This window comes from Neoarius graeffei, chromosome 24 (genome assembly GCF_027579695.1).
Source record: "Neoarius graeffei isolate fNeoGra1 chromosome 24, fNeoGra1.pri, whole genome shotgun sequence".
Classification (NCBI taxonomy): Eukaryota; Metazoa; Chordata; class Actinopteri; order Siluriformes; family Ariidae; genus Neoarius; species Neoarius graeffei.
This window is the reverse complement of record NC_083592.1, coordinates 53,967,790-53,989,973: the sequence shown is the minus strand read 5'-3', so window position 1 is coordinate 53,989,973 and position 22,184 is coordinate 53,967,790. Positions and strand designations below refer to the sequence as shown.

At 43.4% G+C, this 22,184-nt stretch overlaps 1 protein-coding gene across 1 annotated transcript in view; it reads right to left on the bottom strand.

The window, feature by feature from the left end:
• The window catches only part of piwil2 (piwi-like RNA-mediated gene silencing 2), a 115,439-nt gene that overhangs the window by 35,927 nt on the left and 57,328 nt on the right, over positions 1–22,184 (bottom strand). Inside the window, exons 12-13 of the mRNA XM_060907469.1 lie at positions 4,988–5,077; positions 4,552–4,692 (exon numbers count right to left, since the gene is read on the bottom strand). Coding sequence (XP_060763452.1) covers positions 4,552–4,692; positions 4,988–5,077 — 231 coding nt within the window. The remainder of the gene's footprint in view (positions 1–4,551; positions 4,693–4,987; positions 5,078–22,184) is intronic.

The window sequence follows — 22,184 nt, the reverse complement described above, 5'->3', positions numbered from 1 at the left end:
TTTACTGCATCTCCAAATGAGTCTTGAGGAAGCACTTGTGATCGAATCTCCCTTCCCTGCTCTACACGTCCATCGTTTCCAAATGCAAAGACCAAACACACCGTTTTTAACCAGCAGGAAGAAGCAATGCACGTTCTGTGCCTAGCAGGGTTTGTGTTAGCCAGCGTCATGTCATTCGGAGGAGCCCGGCAGATGAAATCATCAACAGCATATTAAACAGTTTAATATTGTGTGACGTAGAAAACATGTTGCCAAGACAACTTAAATACAGAAAGGATATTACACGGGTGTGCAAAGATGTCAAGTTTACCCTCCAGTGGTGAACAGATCCATCACCAGTGAATATTTTTCAACACGAGAAGATAAACTTCACGTCTTTGTGCCACCGTGTAACGTTCTTTAGATTATATGGACGCATCCACAAAAAAGGCGCAAGTTAATCAATTGAAATTATTTTAATTTTGAACCGGTTCGCCATTTCGAGTCAGCAGGAAAACACTGGGAGTGACGTCATCGGAGTGAAATATCGGGAATTATTAACATACAGGACTCTTTTTTTTTTTTTGATGGAATAAACACGTGTTCTCCAGTATTCCCTTCTAGCAAGTTTCATTCATTTGGTTTGATAGCATGCAATATTGTTCGCATATCGCTTATCCTACGTGTATTACATCACTCTACCCAATGGAGAATGAGTGCTGAATATGGTTTACGATATTGCATGGTTGTCAAGACGACACGACGTCACATGTCAGAGATGTAAAACTTCCACGCTAGCGAGCGACTGGGACAATTTGTAAATAAAACATGGCTGCCAGGTTTGCTTCGTTAAATACGGAAGATTTTGAAAGCCAAACGACGCGTTGAACACCCAAAAGGAATGTGTAATAACAAGTTCAATTTATATAGGGCCTTTCTCAAAACCCAAGGTCGCTTTACAATTATAGGACAGGAAAACGAAAAAAAAAAAAGGTCAGGATGTCATTCCAGTGGTGTAGCAGCCACAGTCCCACCAAAAGGCGCACGAAAACAAGCCCCACACCGCCTGCACAGCTGTCGCCGGACGACATCGCTTGGAACACCGCGCCATGGATCCACAAAGCGAGCACAGACACACCGCCACGCAGAGCGCTGGTATGTACCAAACCGCCTGCACAGCCACCGCGACACCACCGAGCAACATCGCTCGGAACATCACGCCAAGCACTAAAGCTCAGAGCGCTGGACATCCACGATGTTAAAATGAGCAACGAGCTCACTGCAGTCCATAGTGAGGAGCATAGGCATCACCTACGGCGAACCAAGGCCTGGAGGGAACCGACGCCCAAAACTGGGTCAAGAGCTACACCACAACCGGCGCGCAAAACAGTCAAACAAAAACAAGAGAAAATAAAATAAAGAGCTCCGGACTTTTATTATTATTATTAATAAATGGACCTGGGCGGCACGGTGGTGTAGTGGTTAGCGCTGTCGCCTCACAGCAAGAAGGTCCTGGGTTCAAGCCCCGGGGCCGGCGAGGGCCTTTCTGTGCGGAGTTTGCATGTTCTCCCCGTGTCCGCGTGGGTTTCCTCCGGGTGCTCCGGTTTCCCCCACAGTCCAAAGACATGCAGGTTAGGTTAACTGGTGACTCTAAATTGAGCGTAGGTGTGAATGTGAGTGTGAATGGTTGTCTGTGTCTATGTGTCAGCCCTGTGATGACCTGGCGACTTGTCCAGGGTGTACCCCGCCTTTCGCCCGTAGTCAGCTGGGATAGGCTCCAGCTTGCCTGCGACCCTGTAGAAGGATAAAGCGGCTAGAGATAATGAGATGAGATGAGATAAATGGACCCCTGCCTGGTCACCTGGATCTCCAGCTACCTCACCAACAGGCCGCAGTACGTCAGGCTGAAGGACATCACGTCTGATACTGTGATTAACAGCACCGGAGCACCCCAGGGCACGGTGCTGGCCCCTCTTCTCTTCACCCTGTATGCCGCGGACTTCTGCTACAACTCGGAGCTGTGTCACATTCAGAAGTTCGCCGATGACACAGCCATCGTCGGGTGTATCAGGGATGACAGAGAGGAGTATAGGAGCCTGGTGAGGGACTTTGCTGCTAAGACCAAGGAGCTGGTCATTGACTTTGGGAGGTCCAGACCAAGGTTACGACCAGTTCTGATTGACGGAGTAGAGGTTGAGGCTGTGGATTCCTACAAGTACCTCGGGCTGTGGCTGGACAGGACTTGCAACACCAACCACCTGTACAGGAAGGGACAGAGCAGGCTGTACTTCCTGAGGAGGCTGCGGTCCTTTTAACATCTGCAGGAAACTCCTGTGAATGTTCTATCAGTCCGTGGTCGCCAGTGTCCTGTTTTACACCGTGGTGTGCTGGGGGGGCAGCACATCCAAGGACACATCCAGGCTGGACAAACTGATCAGGCAGGCCGGCTCTGTGGTCGGCATGAAGCTGGACTCTCTGGTGACGGTGGCGGAGAAGAGGACTATGGACAAACTACTGAACATCATGGACGATGCCAGTCACCCTCTGCACACCGTCATCAGCAACCAGAGGAGCCTGTTCAGTGACAGAATGCTCCTTCCCAAGTGCAGGACGAACAGACTCAAAAACTCCTTTGTCCCTCACGCCATCAGACTCTACAACTCCTCTCTGGGGGGGAGGAGGGGTAACAGGAGGACAGAGGACAGGAAGGAGCAGTAGCCTAGCCTGACAATAAGCAATACCGGACAATGTGCAATATAATGTGCAATACCGCTTCCGTTGGCCCGCCCCCGCCCCTTCCCCGTATCTTATTCTTTTTTATATTTGTATATGCAAATACCTAATTTAATTTATCTAGAAGTTTTTTCTCTATTTCTATTCTCTGTTTATCTGTAATGATGCTACTGGAATTTTAATTTCCCTGAGGGAACCCACCCAAAGGGATCAATAAAGTTCTCATCTCATTATCTCTAGCCGCTTTATCCTGTTCTACAGGGTCGCAGGCAAGCTGGAGCCTATCCCAGCTGACTACGGGCGAAAGGCGGGGTACACCCTGGACAAGTCACCAGGTCATCACAGGGCTGACACATAGACACAGACAACCATTCACACTCACATTCACACCTACGCTCAATTTAGAGTCACCAGTTAACCTAACCTGCATGTCTTTGGACTGTGGGGGAAACTGGAGCACCCGGAGGAAACCCACGCGGACACGGGGAGAACATGCAAACTCCACACAGAAAGGCCCTCGCCGGCCCCGGGGCTCGAACCCGGACCTTCTTGCTGTGAGGCGACAGCGCTAACCACTACACCACCGTGCCGCCCTCAATAAAGTTCTATCTAATCTAATTATTATAATATTGGCTGGCTTTATTTCGTGGTCTATCAGATGTATTCCATTCAGCTCCTCGTCTTCGGCTCGTTCAGTATCATGCTCGCTGAACGGAATATATCTGATATACCACTCAACACCAGCAAGTATTATTTAAATATGTCGCTCAGATCCGTGATGTATTTCATATAAAAAAAGCAAGGTTTCTCAACACGAGAAGATAAACTTCATGTCTTCCAGCCATTGTGTGATTTTCTTTTTATGATATCGACACAAACAAAAAGTCCCCAAATTTATCAAAACAATTCACTTATCGATTTCCTCACGAGTAACGGAGATTCATGTCATGGTTTTGGTTCTCCGTGTCCCAGATGGAGCTCGGATGAAAAATACCCAGTAAAAGACTCACGTCTACAATAAACTTACACTACCGTTCAAAAGTTTGGGGTCACTTTGAAATGTCCTTATTTTTGAAAGAAAAGCACTGTTCTTTTCAATGAAGATCACTTTAAACTAATCAGAAATCCACTCTATACATTGCTAATGTGCTAAATGACTATTCTAGCTGCAAATGTGTGGTTTTTGGTGCAATATCTCCATAGGTGTATAGAGGCCCATTTCCAGCAACTCTCACTCCAGTGTTCTAATGGTACAATGTGTTTGCTCATTGCCTCAGAAGGCTAATGGATGATTCGAAAACCCTTGTACAATCATGTTAGCACAGCTGAAAACAGTTGAGCTCTTTAGAGAAGCTATAAAACTGACCTTCCTTTGAGCAGATTGAGTTTCTGGAGCATCACATTTGTGGGGTCGATTAAATGCTCAAAATGGCCAGAAAAATGTCTCGACTATATTTTCTATTCATTTTACAACTTATGGTGGGAAATAAAAGTGTGACTTTTCATGGAAAACACAAAATTGTCTGGGTGACCCCAAACTTTTGAACGGTAGTGTATATTCTGCAAAGGTTCGGTTTTGCCTCGGCTGTTCTGACAGCGTGAGATTTCAGAGCGTTTGTTCAGCGCGGTGTGAGATCAGAAGTCTATATTGCACCACGTGTGCTCCGGAGCAACAGCCTGCACTTTGGATCGACTCTGAGAAATCGAAGCAGACGTCCCTTGAACAGTTTAAAAAACAAACAAACAAAAAAAACCCAACACAAACATGTGATGATGTGGAGGATAGCAAGACGACAGAAAAGCGTCAAACTCCTAAATAAAGTGTGTGTGTGTCCTCACCACCAGTATATCCGAGCTGATCTCGAGGCCCCAGCGTGACAGCTCCTTCATTGCCTCCTGATTGGTGCTGATGTTGTGTAGCAGCTGCTTGAGCGAGTGTGTGTGCTGCTCCACACTCACGTTAATGTGCACCGTCAGATCCTCATCGAGAAAACACACCACCGTAAGAACAAGGAAATATTTACACCACTCACTCATCTGTGACCGTCAGGCAGCTGTGCGTAATTTTATTTTACCGTAGGACGGCATAAGCACGTCGGAACGTTACCATGACAATTGTCATAAAGCACAGTTTCGGTAAAGCGTACAGTGTGTCAGATATCAGGGTCATGAACTGTAAAAAAAAAAAAAAAAAAACATTGCGAACTGATCCATCAGTGGCAGTAAAAACAGGTCCTACAGCACTTTCGCACTGATAGTGATTTCTTCATCTTACCTTCATAGCCTTGAAGTCTTTCCTCATTTTCTCTGGGATGCCGGTCATGAAGGAGAGCTCAGGCAGCAGCAGGATCTCGCCTGTTATCACCTGATGCAAAAGACGTCACAAAATCATTACAACGCAGGCAGCATCGCTGTCTCACAGCTGCCATGATGAGATACTCGATGAGGAGATTCCGTCTGCGTGGAGTTTCACGTTCTCCTCGGATAAAACAAGCACAGACCGTGAAACGATCCGGTTCATCGGTTTGTTTTCGATTGTTTACAGTAATTAATAAAACAAACAAAAATAGAGCAAAACTTTTCTTCTTAGGCCCTGTCCACACGGCAACGGATTCAGGTGAATCTGATAAAATTGTTTATCGTTTCGGCCTGACGTCCACACGGCACCGGCGTTTTGGGTGCCCCAAAACGAAATCTTTTGACAACGGGTTCCAGAGTGGAAAAATCTGGCAACGGCGCCGTTGTGAAGTCGTCTGGATGAGTAGAATGGATTTGTTTACGATGACGTCACAACCACATAACTGTGAGTGCTTCACGCCGGGTAGAAGTGTAACGAACTCGATGCGAGTTGTCAACAAATCCTATAACTTGGTTCATGAAACGCGCTTACAAAATATTTTCACTGTGAATATTTATTGTGTAATGGTGCAGAGAGAGAGAGAGAGAGAGAGAGAGAGAGAGAGAGAGAGAGAGAGAATAGCCCTTAGGGCAGAGTCTTTAGTCCAAACACTGCGTAAGCAGTATAACCAAACCGCGCACCGCCCGTGTGCTTTCCAAAAACAAAAACAATCCCGCCAGCAAAAATAGGAAAAAAAAAAAAGGAGAGATCTCACCTCTTCAGATGTTGGTTTAAGTCCGACAATACATTCCTCAAAAAGGGCGTAGAAGAACAAAGTAATCCATCAACGTGTAGCATTCAATTTATTCCGGACCATTAAAGAATTCTGGAGGATATCAGAATGTTGGCGTACCGGCTTCCATCTACCCCCATTCATTCCTCTTTCTGCGTCTTTCGTTTTACGCTACTGATTAATAATCAAAACTTTATGTGGCTGATGCTACAGAAGAAGGGGTTTATGCGCATGCGTCTACTTCTTCTATTGTTCTGGTGTCTCCGATGGGACCGTCTTACAGCGCACGTAGAGGTGTGGCATGTGTGTTGCATCGTTTTCAGCAAGTGTTGCGTTGCCATATGAACCTGATATTTTACTGATCCGTTGCCCATGTGGACGCAATATTTAAAAAAAAAAAAAAAATCTCGTTGCCGTTGTCGTGTGGATGCAGCCTTACTGAATTGTGATCTTGATCTGATTCGCCGCCATTACTGGGCGGGTCCCTGATTGTATCGCTGCCTTATTTTCATTCCGCATGTTGATCTTTTCGCCGACGCAGGTACCTGATCGTAGAGCCTTATGGTTTTCAATCTATGAACTGATTTAGCGTGTCATTGTCATTCTGATCTGGCGGGAAATTGTCTGCTCCGTCTTCTGCTATCCTGACGATACCGCCCTTTGACATTTTTTTTTTTGCATGATGTCTCTTGAAAGATTTCAATTCAAGTAATCATCATCATCATCCAAAAAGCGCTCATCAGGGCTTTCTGCAGAAAAAAAATATTAGTGATGCTACCGATACGGAGCCAAGAGGGCCCAAAGGCTGCTAGAGGGGTCCGGGGTCACGCTCCTCCGGAAATTTTTGAAATTAGAGACTTCAAATGGTGCATTCTGGTGGCATTTAGGGATGACTTGGGTACAATTCAACAACATTATAAAAGTTGCTGGGTTTTTTTTTTTTTTTTAACTTTGTCAAATACACAAGGGATAAAATTTAAAGAGCAAAATTAGATTTGAAATGAAAAATGAAAAAACTGTTAAAGGAGAACTGAAGGGAAATTTTTTATTATGAAAATTCTATTTCTCATTTTATTAAATATCGGAATGCATATTTGATCGCTATTTTGTCGCTGCTATAGCAAGTTATGAGTGTTTGAAATACGCTCTGTAATATATCAGTCCATATGTCAAAGCGATGGCCGTAAACGAGATGCGTTGAGACCTGTGCGAGACATCGTAGGACGGAAGTAAAACGTACAGCGGAAATCAAAGTGACCGACATCTGCCAACATTGTCAAAAGACGCGCGCGCCCTCTTTCGAATGCTGACGTAATCAAGCCGGAAGTTTTGTTTGTTTTGATAGCAATCAGGAAAGTTTGGAAAAAGTAGGCAGTAATCGTCATTTAAACTCGTTTTTGTGCAATACTTCGTTTGGAAAACAGTTTTCAAAATGGCGGCACTGACACCTGGCTGACACTTCACATTTCGAAGTCTTGCACAAGTCTCGTGAAGATCGCGCGGATAAACAACGCCTGCCGTGGACCAAATGAACTAAATTCAACACGGCTAAAAACCGACTAGGCCGATAAGTATAATATTTAATTGCAATTAGCTGCCAATATGAGTCACGATATAAGGTTACTAAAACCGAAAACGTAATTGAATAACACGTTAATTAAGAAATAAAGCAAGTTTAAAAATGACTTCAGTTCTCCTTTAGAGAAATATTTCACATTTTTTGCACAAAAAAAAGCATAATATAGTAGCTGAAGTTAGAATATTACCAATACAGCTGTCAACTCCAGACCTGCAACCCAACAGGTGAAAAAATCTCACACAAAAGCCTGCAGTATAGATGACTTGCAACTACAAGATCAACATACTAGTGCATCTCAAAAAATTAGAATATTGTGAAAAAGTTCAATATTTTCCATCAGTTATTTAAGAAAGTGAAAATGTTATGTATTATAGACTCATTACACATAAACTAAAATGTTTCAAGCATTTTTCTATTTTAATTTTAATCAGTATGGCATACAGTACAAAAACATAAAAAAAAACCCTCAAAATATTAGAATATTTCATTTCGAGTTTAAGTAAAACAGCATGAACACAGTGTATCTCTCGGTCTAGTTCAGTACACACAACCACAATCATGGGGAAGACTGCTGACTTGACTGTTGTCCAGAAGATGATCACTGATGCCCTCCACAAGGAGGGTAAGCCACAAAAGGTCATTGCTGAAAAGGGTGGCTGGAAAAGGTGCACAAGCAACAGGGATGGCCGCAGTCTTGAGAGGATTGTCAAGAAAAGTTGATTCAAGAACTTGGGAGAGCTTCACAAGGAGTGGACTGAGGCTGGTGTCAGTGTATCAAGACCCATCACGAACAGACATCTTCAAAAAAGGGGATACAACTTTCGCATTCCTAATATCAAGCTACTCCTGGGCCAGAGACAATGTCAGAAGTGTCTTATCTGGGCTAAGGAGAGAAAGAAATGGACTGTTGCTCAGTGGTCCAAAGTCCTCTTTTCAGATGAAAGTACATTTTACATTTAATTTAGAAATCATGGTTCTAGAGTCTGGAGGAAGAGTGGAGAGGCACAGAATCCAAGGTGTTTGAAGCCCAGTGTGAAGTTTCCACAGTCTGTGATGATTTGGGGTGCCGTGTCATCTGCTGGTGTTGGTCCACTGTATTTTATTAAGTCCAAAGTCAACACAGCCATCCACCAGGAGATTTTACAGCACTTCATGCTTCCATCTGCTGACGAGCTTTTTGGAGATGCTGATTTCCTTTTCCAGCAGGACTTAGCACCTACCCACAGTGCCAAAACTACTACCAAATGGTTTGCTGACCATGATATTACTGTGTGTGTTTGGCCAGCCAACTTGCCTGACCTGAACCCCATAGAGAATCTATGGGGTATTGTCAAGAGGAAGATGAGAAACACCCAACCCAAACATACAGATATGCTGAAGGCCACTATCAAAGCAACCTGGGCTTCAATAACACCTCAGCAGTGCCACAGACTGATCACCTCCATGCCACACCGCATCGATACAGTAATTCATGGTAAAGGAGCCCCAACCAAGTATTGAGTGTATAAATGAATATACTTTTCAGAAGTTGGACATTTCTGAATTGTAAATCCTTTTTTTGATTGATCTTAGGGAATATTCTAATAATCTGAGATACTGGATTTCTGATTTTCATGAGCTATAAGCCATAATCATCAAAATTAAAACAAAAAAGGCTTTAAATATTTCACTTTACATGTAATGAATATAGAATATATGAAAGTTAACCTTTTTGAATTAAATTATGAAAAAAAGGAACTTTTTCATGGTATTCTAATTGTTTGAGATGCACTAGTATACTACATCATGAGCGTCCGCCATGATGGTGGAGATACAAAGCAACTCGGATGGCAGCCGCTAAAAGCGTGTCTGTAAACGATGGTGAATTTTCTCAGTAATACCACGATTTGAACGATCGAATGAAGATACACGTGTGGTTTTGACCCATATTATTAAAAAAATAAAATAAAAGTCAGACTTTTCTGAAGATAAGATGATTCTACCGACCAGAGTACGAATACAGGTCATTTCGTCCCATGGACATTTCGTCCAAAGCCTTTTTTATACGCACTATCGGGTATTTTACATTTCAGGTATTTGTTTGTTGAAAAAAAAAAAAAAACTAGATAGAACTCTACGCCAATGGCGGCGATGTGGATGCCTCCGCCCGGTAGACTACACGCCTTATTAAGTTGTGATTTGGGGATGGACATTTGACCTCGCAGTAATCTTGACCTGGTGAAATTACTTGTATCAGCCTTGGAAATACTGTGTTCACAAGGTTTTCGGACAGACATTTGACCTCACAGTGACCTTGACCTTAGACCTTTTGATCTCAAAATCTTTTTTTTTTTTTAAAGATTTTTTTTGGGCCTTTTCCACCTTTATTGGAGAGGACAGTGTAGAGACAGGAAATGAGCGGGAGAGAGACAGGGAGGGATCGGGAAATGACCTCGGGTCGGAATCAAACCCGGGTCCCCGGATTTATGGTATGGCGCCTTATCCACCTGAGCCACGACGCCCCCTGATCTCAAAATCTCATCAGTTTATCTTTGTCCCCAAATGCACAAATGGTGAAAGTCTGGTGAAATTCCTTTCATTCGCCTTGGAGATATTGTGTTCACAAGGTTTTCGGACAGACATTTGACCTCACAGTGACCTTGACCTCAGATTTTGAGATCAAAAGGTCTAATCCAGACTTACTCAACTGGCGGATCTGGGTCCACGTACGGACCCAAACGCAATGTCATCCGGACCGAGACAAAAGCTGTCTTTAATAAATATTACTATTAAATTATTATTATTATTATTATTATTATTATTTTATTTTCATAGTGTTTCAGGCATAATTAATTGCCATACTATTTCTGGATGTATTTCCGCGTAGCCAATCTCGCGACAAATGAAGAAAACAAAATATAAGATTGTTTATCATCACTATGACAACTCAGTGAAGCAGCGAACATGAGGTCAGCGTGCGAGTTTGTTTTCTGTCTGTCGGTCAGTGATTTACGAGTTATCAGTTAGTTTTCAAACAGAAATAAACATGGCGTGCTCCAAACTGGAAAAGAAAAGAAAGGTGGATTCAGAAAACCGAGAATTTAAGGTGGAGTGGACAGACAAATATGCATTTGTGCTGCCTGCGGGGAGCACAAAACCAATGTGTTTAATCTGCAATGAGACGGTTGCACTCATCAAAAGTGGAAACGTGAAACGTCATTATGAAACGAAGCATGGGCACTTCGAACAAAACTATCCACAAAACACTGCGGTAAGAACCAGAAAAATAAATCAAATGCAAGAATCATATCAAGCGTCACGAACTGTGATAGTCAGGTCAGCAACCCAGCAAGAGCGCACGACTGAAGCTTCACTGCGAGTGGTATGGGTCTTAGGCAAGCACAAAAAGCCATTCACTGATGCCGAAGTTGTGAAAGAGTGCATGAGCGAGATGGCGATCGCTCTATATGAGGGAACCCCGTTAAAAGATGACATCACCCAAAAAATAAGTCAAATATCCCTCTCTGATTCCACTGCAGCGAGACGAACCGAAATGCTTGCCAACGATTTATTGGACCAAATGAAAACTGCGGTGAAAAATGCTAATTGCATTTCATTGGCTTTGGACGAATCTACTGACAACACAGATAATGCCCAACTGATGGTGTTTGTCAGATTTTTTGATGCAGAAAAGGGGGAATTCATTGAAGATGTGTTAGGTCTCAAAACACTTCATGGTCATACAAGAGGCAGTGACATTTATGATGCAGTGATGCAGATGTTGCAAGACCAAGGCATAGACCTGAAGCATGTTGTTTCAATTGCTACTGATGGAGCCCCAAGTACGACTGGGAGAGAGAGGGGATTAGTCTCCCTCTTAAAGGCACATCACCCTGACCTCATCGCATGCCACTGTGTCATTCATCAGATGGTTTTGTGTGCCAGCCTGGGAAAGGAGTTTTCAGAAATCATGTCAACAGTGATGAAGCTCATCAACTTTTTGAGGGCATCCTCTGCTTTGCAGCATCGCCTGCTACGTTCATTCCTCACAGAGGTGGATGCAGAATTTGATGAGTTACTTCTCCACAATAATGTCAGGTGGCTTAGTAAGGGGAAGGTGTTGGAGCGTTTTTGGGCACTGAGGAAGGAGTTAGAAACGTTTCTACTGAATCAGACCAGTCCAAAAGCAAAACCATATGTGGAATTTCTCCAAAACAATGAAAATATGGAAATTGCTGCATTTCTGACAGACATCACTTCCCACCTCAATTATTTGAATTTGAAGCTCCAGGGCAAAAATAACACAGTGTGTAATCTCATGTCAGCTATCCGTGCTTTTCAAAGGAAGCTGGAAATCTTCAAAAGTGACCTACAGGAGGGGAGCCTGCTTCACTTCCCAAATCTGAAAAGCCAAGCTTCAGATCCACATCACTACAATTATGTGGAATTCCTGGACAAGTTGATTGAAAATTTTGAAACCCGGTTTGGAGATTTCCCTGTGGGAAAACAGGTCTTGCTGTGTATTGAAAACCCATTCCTGGTGAAAAATGTGACAGAATTCTCAAATGAAGCCCTGAAGGTCTGCCCACGGGCTAGTGCTGCTTCTCTACAATCAGAGCTGATTGAGCTTCAAGAAAACCTTGCCCTGCAGGAATTTCTCTGTGACCCTGCCACCTTCTGGACAAAGATGGCCCCTGCAGGTGTCTTGCAGAAAATGGCCCTGCAGATTCTTACTATGTTTCTTTCAACTTACTCCTGCGAGTCAGCCTTTTCAACAATGACAATGGTGAAGAACAAATACAGGGGCAAACTTACCAATGAACATTTGCACCAGTGCCTACGCCTGGCTTTCACACCTTTTGTGCCCAAGTTTAAAGAACTGGTGGCACAGAAGAAGTGTAACTTTTCACACTGACTTGGACAGAACCCATCCTTTGTGCATAGTTCAAATGTTCCTTGTGAATTTATTACCTTTTTCGTTGGGAGTTCGAATTTTGGATGCACTGCGACTGTTACACTGCGACTGTTTCGGACCATGGAAACATTGGAAATTTGGTGAGTGGACCTTTTCAGTTTCTAGTTGAGTACCCCTGGTCTAATCAGTTCATGTTTGTCCCAAAGCGCAGAAATGATGAAAGTCCGGTGAAATTCCTTTCATCAGCCTTTGCGATATCACATTCACAAGGTTTCGGGACGGACGCACGCACGGACAGACGGACAACCCGAAAACATAATGCCTCCTGCACCTTACGGTGGCCGAGGCATAAAAAGGAGGAATTCTTAATGGAATTTGACCAAAACAAACATTTTTGTAACGCAACTGAGTGCCATAGTATGGCTCATGTTAAATATTTATGCGGGAAGCAGCGCTCTCGCAGGAGCTTTGTTCGCAAATCCTGGGCCGAGGTGTGGTCCTCCGGCCCGAGACCGTGCTCTTTCCAAGAGGGAGGTGGCTGTAAAATTTGGCTTCGCTGTGAGCGCCGTTGGCAGAGTTATTCATTTTTAAATCTGGCTGGATCATGTTAAATCTTTAAGTGCGGAGCAGCGCTCTCGCGGGGCTTTCGTTCGCGAACATAAAAACACCTGAAACATAAAATAATTGATAGTTTGTCTGAAAAAGGCTTTGGACGAAACATCTTAACTACTGGACGAAGTGTCCCGATTCCCTCGTGTCCTCTCCGTACTAAGCCTCAGAGTTTCCTCGCCCTCTTTCCGAACCACGGACGGAATTCTAAAACGTGCCACGGTCACGAGTACTGTTGTGACCGCGACCATAAAGGCATGGCAGAGCTAAAAGAACACTTAAAGCAGCGGAAAAACAAAGAGTCGCGCACGCGTGACGATGTTTTGGATAGAATGTTGCTTGACCCTGCGTTTGTATCTCCACCAACATGGCCGACATCCAGGTTTCTATTTTGCTCTGATGTCACTTGTAAGTCAAGGATAGTGCTAAGAATACATAGAATCGAGGTCAAATCACACAACAGCGCCATCTAGCGACCAGCGCCTAGAACATGGTTTTATGTAGGGTTGTGAACGGCCGTCAGTGCACGCAGCGAAACCCTTTATTTTCACTTCTGGGTTGAGATCCAGGATAGTCTCTACCTATAGATTACAATATCTTCCTATTTCTATACTTACTCATTTTCAGAGATATTTAGGTCCAGAAAGTACTCTGCATTGTTCAATGTATGGTATTGATTTTTTTTTTTTGGCGTGCAAGTGACAACACGGCACTGACATCACACCGCGCGGCAGAGCGCTGTGTATCCGCGCGTTGGGGAAGGCCCTGCTCAAACTCTCCTGACAAACAAAAACACCACGAATAGAGATGAAAGTGGAGCAAAGAAAAAAACCCTGAACTTTTGAAAGTCAAACTAAAAAAGGCAACGTCCCCCGAAAATATTTTAACAACACCACGCAAAACTCTGCATTCTAGTGCATTTTAGTACTTATTTTCACTAAAACAAGTTATAACTTTTAAGCCTTTTTCTTTCATGTACATTAATGATTAACATGTCAAAAATATCATATTTAAAGGTGGGGTACGAGATTTTGGAATAACGGTTCCCGCAAGCCATATTTTGAAAAGAAACAAGCCCGCCCTCGCCATGCTCCCACCCCCCGCGTCTCATTAAGTTAGAGTGTAGAGAGCTTGGGAAAATAGCTCAAACTTTCTCATTTAAACTGTGTTTTCAGCCCCAATTTTCACTCCACACACATAATTTTCTCAAAAGTAGTAGCCACACTTGTCCTGATTCACACAATGTGTCTACCTACACGATAGGACTTGCAGTTTTTGAATGAGAAGCCTGAAAGTGAGGAGAGGACAGCCGCGCAGCCACATAGACTGCCATTATAAACTTGGCAGAAAAGTCACTCGTTTTTAACTCGCTCTAGTGACCTCATTTTTTACACTACAGACAAAAAAAATTACATCAGTGTGTTCAGGAGAGCCTTGTGGCGCTCACTGTGAAAGAATTTTGTGAATATCTCCTTCCGTTTTCGTGTAAATCCCCGTTGTTTGGAGGGACCTTTTTCTGTGCATTTCTGTCTCTCCCTGCTGAGCGCGGGTTGGGGGAGGGGCTGCTCGCTCCCTCACACACACACAGAAGGGACGGGCTGCTAGTGGGCTTCAGTCTGATTGACGTGTCAGTATCCAATCATTTTGAGGTGGTACCTCGATATGATTGGATGGCGTTTTTCCTTTATTTTACACTGTAGACTGGATTAAAATATTTCGTTTTTGGGTCAAACCTTCTATTGTACTGCTTGCAACATGGGTGTGAGGAGCTTTTCAAGCAATATGGTAAAAAATACTCCTGAAAAAAAATCTCATACCCCACCTTTAATTCCCCTCGTTAATGAGTAATTTTCAGGAGTGTATTTAGAAAATGGGGTTATTTTCCTGCTACACAGTTCATTACTTTGAAAAATATCAGACAGTTGAAGGTAAACGCAGCAAAATCCCAAAACAGTCCTGTTAAAAAGTAAAGGTCTGTTAGAGTTTCTAAAGCTTTCAGGTTTCAATGTTGGGGACACTGAGCCTCGTTTATCAATCTTTTAGTAGAGTTGTGCGTTTGCATAAGCTAAAGTGAATGGCACGGTGGTGTAGTGGTTAGCACGGTCGCCTCACATACCTCTTTTCCACCAAATCAGTTCCAGGGCTGGTTCGGGGCCAGTGCTGGTGCTGGTTCACAACTCGTTCAACTTGCGAGCCAGCTGAGAACCAGTTTGCTTTTCCATAGCTCGCGGTGCTAAGCGGAGCCACGTCATTACGTCACTGTATACGTCATTACGTCGCTGTATACGTCATTACGTCGCTGTATACGTCAGTTATGTTGCTGTATACGGAAGTTACGGCGCTACGTTTACATAAACCTTGGCGCGAATATCAAAGCAAAAACAACATGGAAGAAGCAGCAGCGGCAACAATAATAATAATAAATGACTTCGCGTTTGTACAGCTGCTGCTTCTCGTCGCTTAAAAATGGCGATCTTTCGTGGTCTTGTTATTGTTATTGGTTTTAACAACTCCGCCCCCCCGCTGACATAAGCGGTTCTTTCCTCTGGCCCAGCAGAGAGTTGGTGCTAGCCTGGAACCGGTTTTTCTGGCCCCAGAGCCAGTTCTTTGTCAGTGGAAACAGAAAACCCGGTTCCAAACTAAGCACTGGCCCCGAACCAGCCCTGGAACTGCTTTGGTGGAAAAGGGGCAACAGTAGAGGTCTGTGCGGGACAGAATTTTCAGTCCCGCTCCCGCATTGTGCAGTCCCGCTCCTGCAAAGAATTATGATTTTCAGTCCCGCTCCCGCCCGCCATATTTTGTCCCGCTCCTGCCCGCAAATCCCGCATGATGCAGACGTTCGCTTTATTTCTCACGAAAGTTCTTGTCATTGGCTTGGGGAATTAAACATGCTGAGCTTAGCTGGGCTCTCCACTGACCGATCCTTCACCTAGCGCATGTAGCGAGGGTGCGCGTTGCCAGGCGGCATGCGCAGCTGAGGCTTTACAGAGATACCCAACACGCCTACCAAAATCTACAGTGGATATTAAGAATATTGTACATTGCACATAGCTTATATGTCACTCCTCACATTTACATTCTAGGAAATACAAGTAGGCCTATAAGAAATTAATATAATTTAAAAAGACACAGTGTGATGGTGCCCCGCCCCCTACTTTGAGTGGATTTGAGCATAAACATCTACAGCTCACAACACTTATCACAACAAGCAAAGGGCAGCTGATTTCCCTCTGCATCGTGCACGGGTGAGAACGACTTCCAAATGTCTGATTTCAGGACTCTTGACTTTTTAACGGTAAATGTACCTCTTTTTAAAGCAGCACTTACTTCTGAAGCACTGTGAGCTTCACTAGAGGAGCTCTGCTCTTCTGCCATGATCGGAGATCTCAAACACGGAAGAGCGGAAAGGAATCGGAAACGTACGTGAGATTAGACCACATCCGCAAATTTAGGCATCTTAAAATGTTATTAATGCCAAATAAAATATTCAGCACAAATTATATATGATAGACATAAATTAATCATTTATAAATTTTATTTTAAACACATTTTTAGTTAGCGGGACTCCACCCGCTCCCGCATTGTGCACTCCCCCTCCCGCCCGCAATGAGCTTTCAAAATTTGTCCTGTGCCGCACTGCTTTGCGTCGGGTCCCGCGGGAGTGCAGGGCTCTACCTCACAGCAAGAAGGTTCCGGGTTCAAACCCAGCGGCCGGCGAGGGCCTTTCTGTGCGGAGTTTGCATGTTCTCCCTGTGTCTGCGTGGGTTTCCTCCGGGTGCTCCGGTTTCCCCCACAGTCCAAAGACATGCAGTTAGGTTGACGTGAGGCGGCCTTGGGCTGAGGTGCAAGGTACCGAACCCCTGACTGCTCTCCGGGCGCTCTGGTGTGGCTGCCCACTGCTTCAGATGGGTTAAATGCAGAGGATGAATTTCACTGTGCTTGAAGTGTGCATGTGACGAATAAAGGTTTCTTCTTTCTTCTTCTAAAAATTTCCAATTCATATTTATGCGAGTTGAAGCCAATTGTTTACATTAGTTCGTATTGTCTGTAAATTTAAACACACCAATGAATACCAAATTTCTCATGTAAATCAGGGGCGTAGCTAAGATTTTACGGGGAGGGTCACACACTGACTGACAGCCTGAGTGCATTATGTAATAAAAAATAATTACCATTGCTAGTTTTAGGCAGCTTAGAAACCGGCTCTTCCATTACTGCTGTTTCTTCCACGTTTTCTTGATGTTGTGTTCTAGAAACGGCACTAAAACTCAGCTTCGAAACCACAAAATGCAACTTTGATGGAAAAAAAAAAAAAGATATATAATAAATTGCTGACCTCTCTTCACGTCGAAAGAAGGAGGAAAGTTTTGCTTGTTTTGACATGGAGAATTATTAACACGAGGAAATACTTGTAATTTGCAACTAAAAAGACCGCAGCTACACTGGCAGCTGGAACATGCTTTTAGTGCGATCGTGTTGCGCTTGCGCAGAACAGTGTCAGTCCTGCGCGCCTTAGCACGTGCACCTGAAGGCGCACCTAACGAGCTCCGGCACGCGCGCCGTTAACAAAGAACACCTGTCTTTAATCAATGAACTATGTTTGGGCTATTTAAGGACCGCGCCCAGGCAAGGACAATGTGAAGTATTACGCCGCGTCTATGAACGTGAAAAATCCGAAAAATAAATTTCTCCATTTGGAAAACTGGAGATTTTCAAGAGTTTTGTCAAATATCCGGAAGACTTTCATCCCTGCACGAATATGAGGCAGAAAGAGGATGAACCTGCCTCCGTGATCAGCTATATCAGATGTTATTATACATGCAAACTCCACACTCCCCGCCGGCTGTGAGGTTCGAACCCGGAACCTTCTTGCTGTGAGGCGAATGAACCACTGCACCACCACCTATCAGGAACGGGTCATGATTTTCAGACATTCGAAAAACTTAATGAGTATGCGACTATTGTATTGTCTTAAAAACAAAAACATATTTTTTAAAAACCCAGAGCCAAGGCCCCTGGTAGGTAGTAAGTAATGTACCTAAAAGCTGTTTGCCAACCGCCATTATTAGGCATTATGTACTCGGTTGTTTGTGTTCGCCCAGGCTCTCGATCAAACCAACAACCAACCCACTGATCCGTCTGAACTAATCTCAGTTTATATTAGCTCAAGGAAAAGTAAAATCTCTCTCTGCATGTGTTCCTGCGTTAAATATCTTTGAAACTTTCCAGTCTTTTACTTTGTAAGTTTTAGCTTTGCAAGCACGAGTGTTTTTCAGGAAACGCAAATCTAAATTTATCTTCCGAATCCGTTCCATTACATCAGGGCTTTTCAAAGTGTGGGGCGCGCCCCCCCGGGGGGCGCCAGAGTTCTTCAGGGGGGGCGCAACGTGAGAGACAAAATGGATCGATTTTTAGTACCTAAAGCTACAGGGAGTGAGGAGACGGCCAAGCAAAAAAACAGAGCCTCCAGGATGTTGCGATTTGCAATTTCAGCGCAAATTCAACCAATCCCCACGAATTCAGGGCGGTGCTGCAATTATATCCAATCACCGCAACTTTCCCGCAAATTTGGCCAATCGTTGGCGTCGTCTTGAGGTGACATCGACAAACTACCTTCCGCCTTACTTCCGGATGTCTATGTTCAAGAGAAGCAGCATGCGCGCAGTGTTGCCAGATTGGTGGTTTCAAGTGCATTTTGGCGGGTTTTGAACATATTTTGGGATGGAAAACGTCAGCAGTATCTGGCAACATTGCATGATGTGCGAGTCAGTGTTTCTGTAGGCTTAAATTCTGTTACTGAAAGTGTGTTATGTTTACAGTGAAGGACTGTGTGCACTTTATTTTTTTTTTTACTTAATACAAGAAATTAATGGATGCCAACATTTTTGCCAAAATGGTATTTTATTTTCCATTGTTTCGGCAGCTTCAGCATCATACTGTGAGATTCTGTTCAAATTGTTTTTTTTTTCCTTCTATGAAGCCTGAGCCATTTATTTTATTAGTTTATTGTTTAATTTAGTCTTCAGGAGAGACTGCCTGCACACAGTACTAGTATTAATAGTTTTTTTTTTCTTACATGAAAGCTGAGGCATTTATATTGTATTTTAAGGTAACTTCATGTTGTGCTGTGAGGTTCTCTGCACTTTAACTTTTGAACCAACAGGTGCATTTGGATAAGTAAAGCCTATTTTTCTGCATTTTTGTAGTCCTGGTAATCTTTTATATTAGTAAAGTTGTTTATAGGACCATTTCTCAGTGTCTTTTTTTTTTTAATCAATAGTTTTTCAGTAATAACTTAATATTTAACATATCACTCAATTTTAATCACAAAAAGAGAAAATCGCAACAATTTCTCACAACTTTCACTTCCTCCTGCAATGTAATCGCAACAAAAACCTAAACACCGCAACTTTCATCGCAATTTTTTTGGAAACCCCCGCAACAGCAGACATTTTAGCCCACAACAATCACAAAAAAGGCCCGCGGAATCCTGGGGGGACTGAAAAAAGAAGGAAGTATGACCACAATTATTTAAAGTTTGGATTTTCATGGACTGGATCTGAAGATGCTCCACTGCTACAGTGTGTTGTCTGCCAAGAGGTGCTAGCTAACTATGCTATGAGATGTTTAAAATGTGTAAAACAAGATGTTTTAAAAAGCACAGATGTTTAAAATGTGAAAAAGAAAAAAATAATGTGTAAACCAACCATTTTTTTTTTTAAAATACGAATGGAACATTAAGTATAGCAACAACAAAAATTGTAGGGGGGGGGGGGGGGGGGGGGGGGGGGCTGTTGTTTATTTGCTCTCCGAGGGGGGGCTGACTCTCCCACACTTTGAAAACCCCTGCATTACATCATTGTCCTTTGCGTAGCACTTCTGCATTTTTGGTCCTGTCTAAAAAATTTTTTTTTTTAATCCGTACAACATTATATTTGTCCTGTTAATTTTTTTCCTGATCTAACAGCACTTCTCTTTCATTTTAACCTTTTAATACAGTACGTGATTGCATTAACTTTTGTGATTTCTAACACTAATACACTGTTCGGTCTTTTATTACCTTTCTTGTAATTTGAATGCATTTGGTTATTCAGCATGTCGCCCTTCATCATTTTACAGGATTTGATTTTCTTTTTATTGCTCTTTATGTGATGAAGCTCATGCTGTACGAAGTCGCTGTTTACACACAGTCCGGAACTAAATTCCGGGCGGCACGGTGGTGTAGTGGTTAGCGCGGTCGCCTCACAGCAAGAAGGTCCGGGTTCGAGCCCCGTGGCCGGCGAGGGCCTTTCTGTGGGGAGTTTGCATGTTCTCCCCGTGTCCGCGTGGGTTTCCTCCGGGTGCTCCGGTTTCCCCCACAGTCCAAAGACATGCAGGTTAGGTTAACTGGTGACTCTAAATTGAGCGTAGGTGTGAATGTGAGTGTGAATGGTTGTCTGTGTCTATGTGTCAGCCCTGTGATGACCTGGCGACTTGTCCAGGGTGTACCCCGCCTTTCGCCCGTAGTCAGCTGGGATAGGCTCCAGCTTGCCTGCGACCCTGTAGAACAGGATAAAGCGGCTAGAGATGATGGATGGACGGAACTAAATTCCCACTGCAATGCCGAGTTAAACTCAAGAGTAAACTGCAATTCCTAAAACAAACATAAGGGGGCGGTATGTGATTAAAATTTCTAGACTGAAATTCCACAACCTGCTTTTCAGATAGTCATGTACAAACCAAAAACACAACTATTAAATTTAGCAATGTAAAGAAGCAGTTCCAGCTCATCCTGTCGAACTCTCCATTCTGACTGCTCAGAAGGGGATTGATTTTTTCTTTCATAGTAACTCTGACAGCAACAACCTTTTTTTAATTCTTCATTTCCATTTTCCACACCATCCCGACTCTTTCTGATTTAGGGTTGTACAAAGACAACATCAAATGTTGACACTGAGAAATTTTATTGTTTATTTGAAAAATATATGCTCATTTTGAATTTGTCGCCAGCAACACTTTTCAGAAAAACTTGAGACGGGGAATGTTTATCACCGTGTTCCAGCACCTCTACTTTTAACAACACTTTGTAAACATTTGGGAACTGAGACCAATTGCTGTAGTTTTGAAAGAGAAATGTTGTCCCATTCTTGCCTGATATACAATTTCAGTTGCTCAACAGGTCTTTGTCATATTTTACACTTCATAATGTGCCAAATGTTTTAAATGGGAGACAGGCCTGGACTGCAGGTGGGCCAGTTTAGCGCCTGTACTCTTACTACAGAGCCATGCAGTTTTAATATGTACAGAAAGCGGTTTCTTGCAGAAAGGAGGAACATCTTTCCTGAAAAAGATCTTATCTGGATGGCAGCATACTGCTCTGAAACATGTTTATATCATTCAGCATTAATGGCGCCTTCCCAGATGTACAAGCTACCCATGTCATGTGCACTAATGCACCGTCATACCATCACAGATGCTGGGTTTTGAACTGTGCACTGATAACAAGCCGGATGGTCCCTCTCCTCTTTAGCCTGGAGGATGTGGTGTCCATGATTTTGAAAAATAATTTCCACTTTTGATTTGTCAGACCTCGGGACAGTTTTCCTCTTCGCCTCAGTCCATCGTAAAAGAGCTCGGGCCCAGAGAAGGTGGCGGTGTTTCTGAATATTGTTTATATCTGGTTTTAACTTGCATTTGTGGATGCAGTAATTAAGTGTTTTCACAGACGATGGTTTTCTGAAGTGTTCCTGAGCCCGTACAGTGATTTCCACTACAGACATGTGTCTGCTTTTAATGCAGTGTCTCCTGAGGGCCTGAAGATCACAGGCATCCAGTGTCAGTTTTCAGCCTTGCCTCTTGCATACAGAGATTTCTCCAGATTCTCCGAATCTTTTAATGATATTATGTACCATAGATGATGTGATCCTCAAATTCTTCGCAGTTTTACATTGAAAATGTTTCGTTAGTCTTAAAATTGTTGCACTGTTTGCCCACGCAGTCTTTCACAGAGCGGTGAACCCCTCCCCATCTTTACTTCTGAGAGACTCCGCCTCTCTGGGATGCTCTTTTTATACCCAATCATCTTACTGACCCTGTTGCCAATTAACCTAATTAGTTTATTTAAAAAAAAACAAAAAACACCACATTACACAACTTCTTCAGTCTTTTGTTGCTCCGTCCCAACTTTTCTGAAACGTGTTGCAGGCATCAAATTCAGAAGGAGCATATATATTTTCAAAAACAATAAAATTCTTCAGTTTCAACATTTCTCATCTCATCA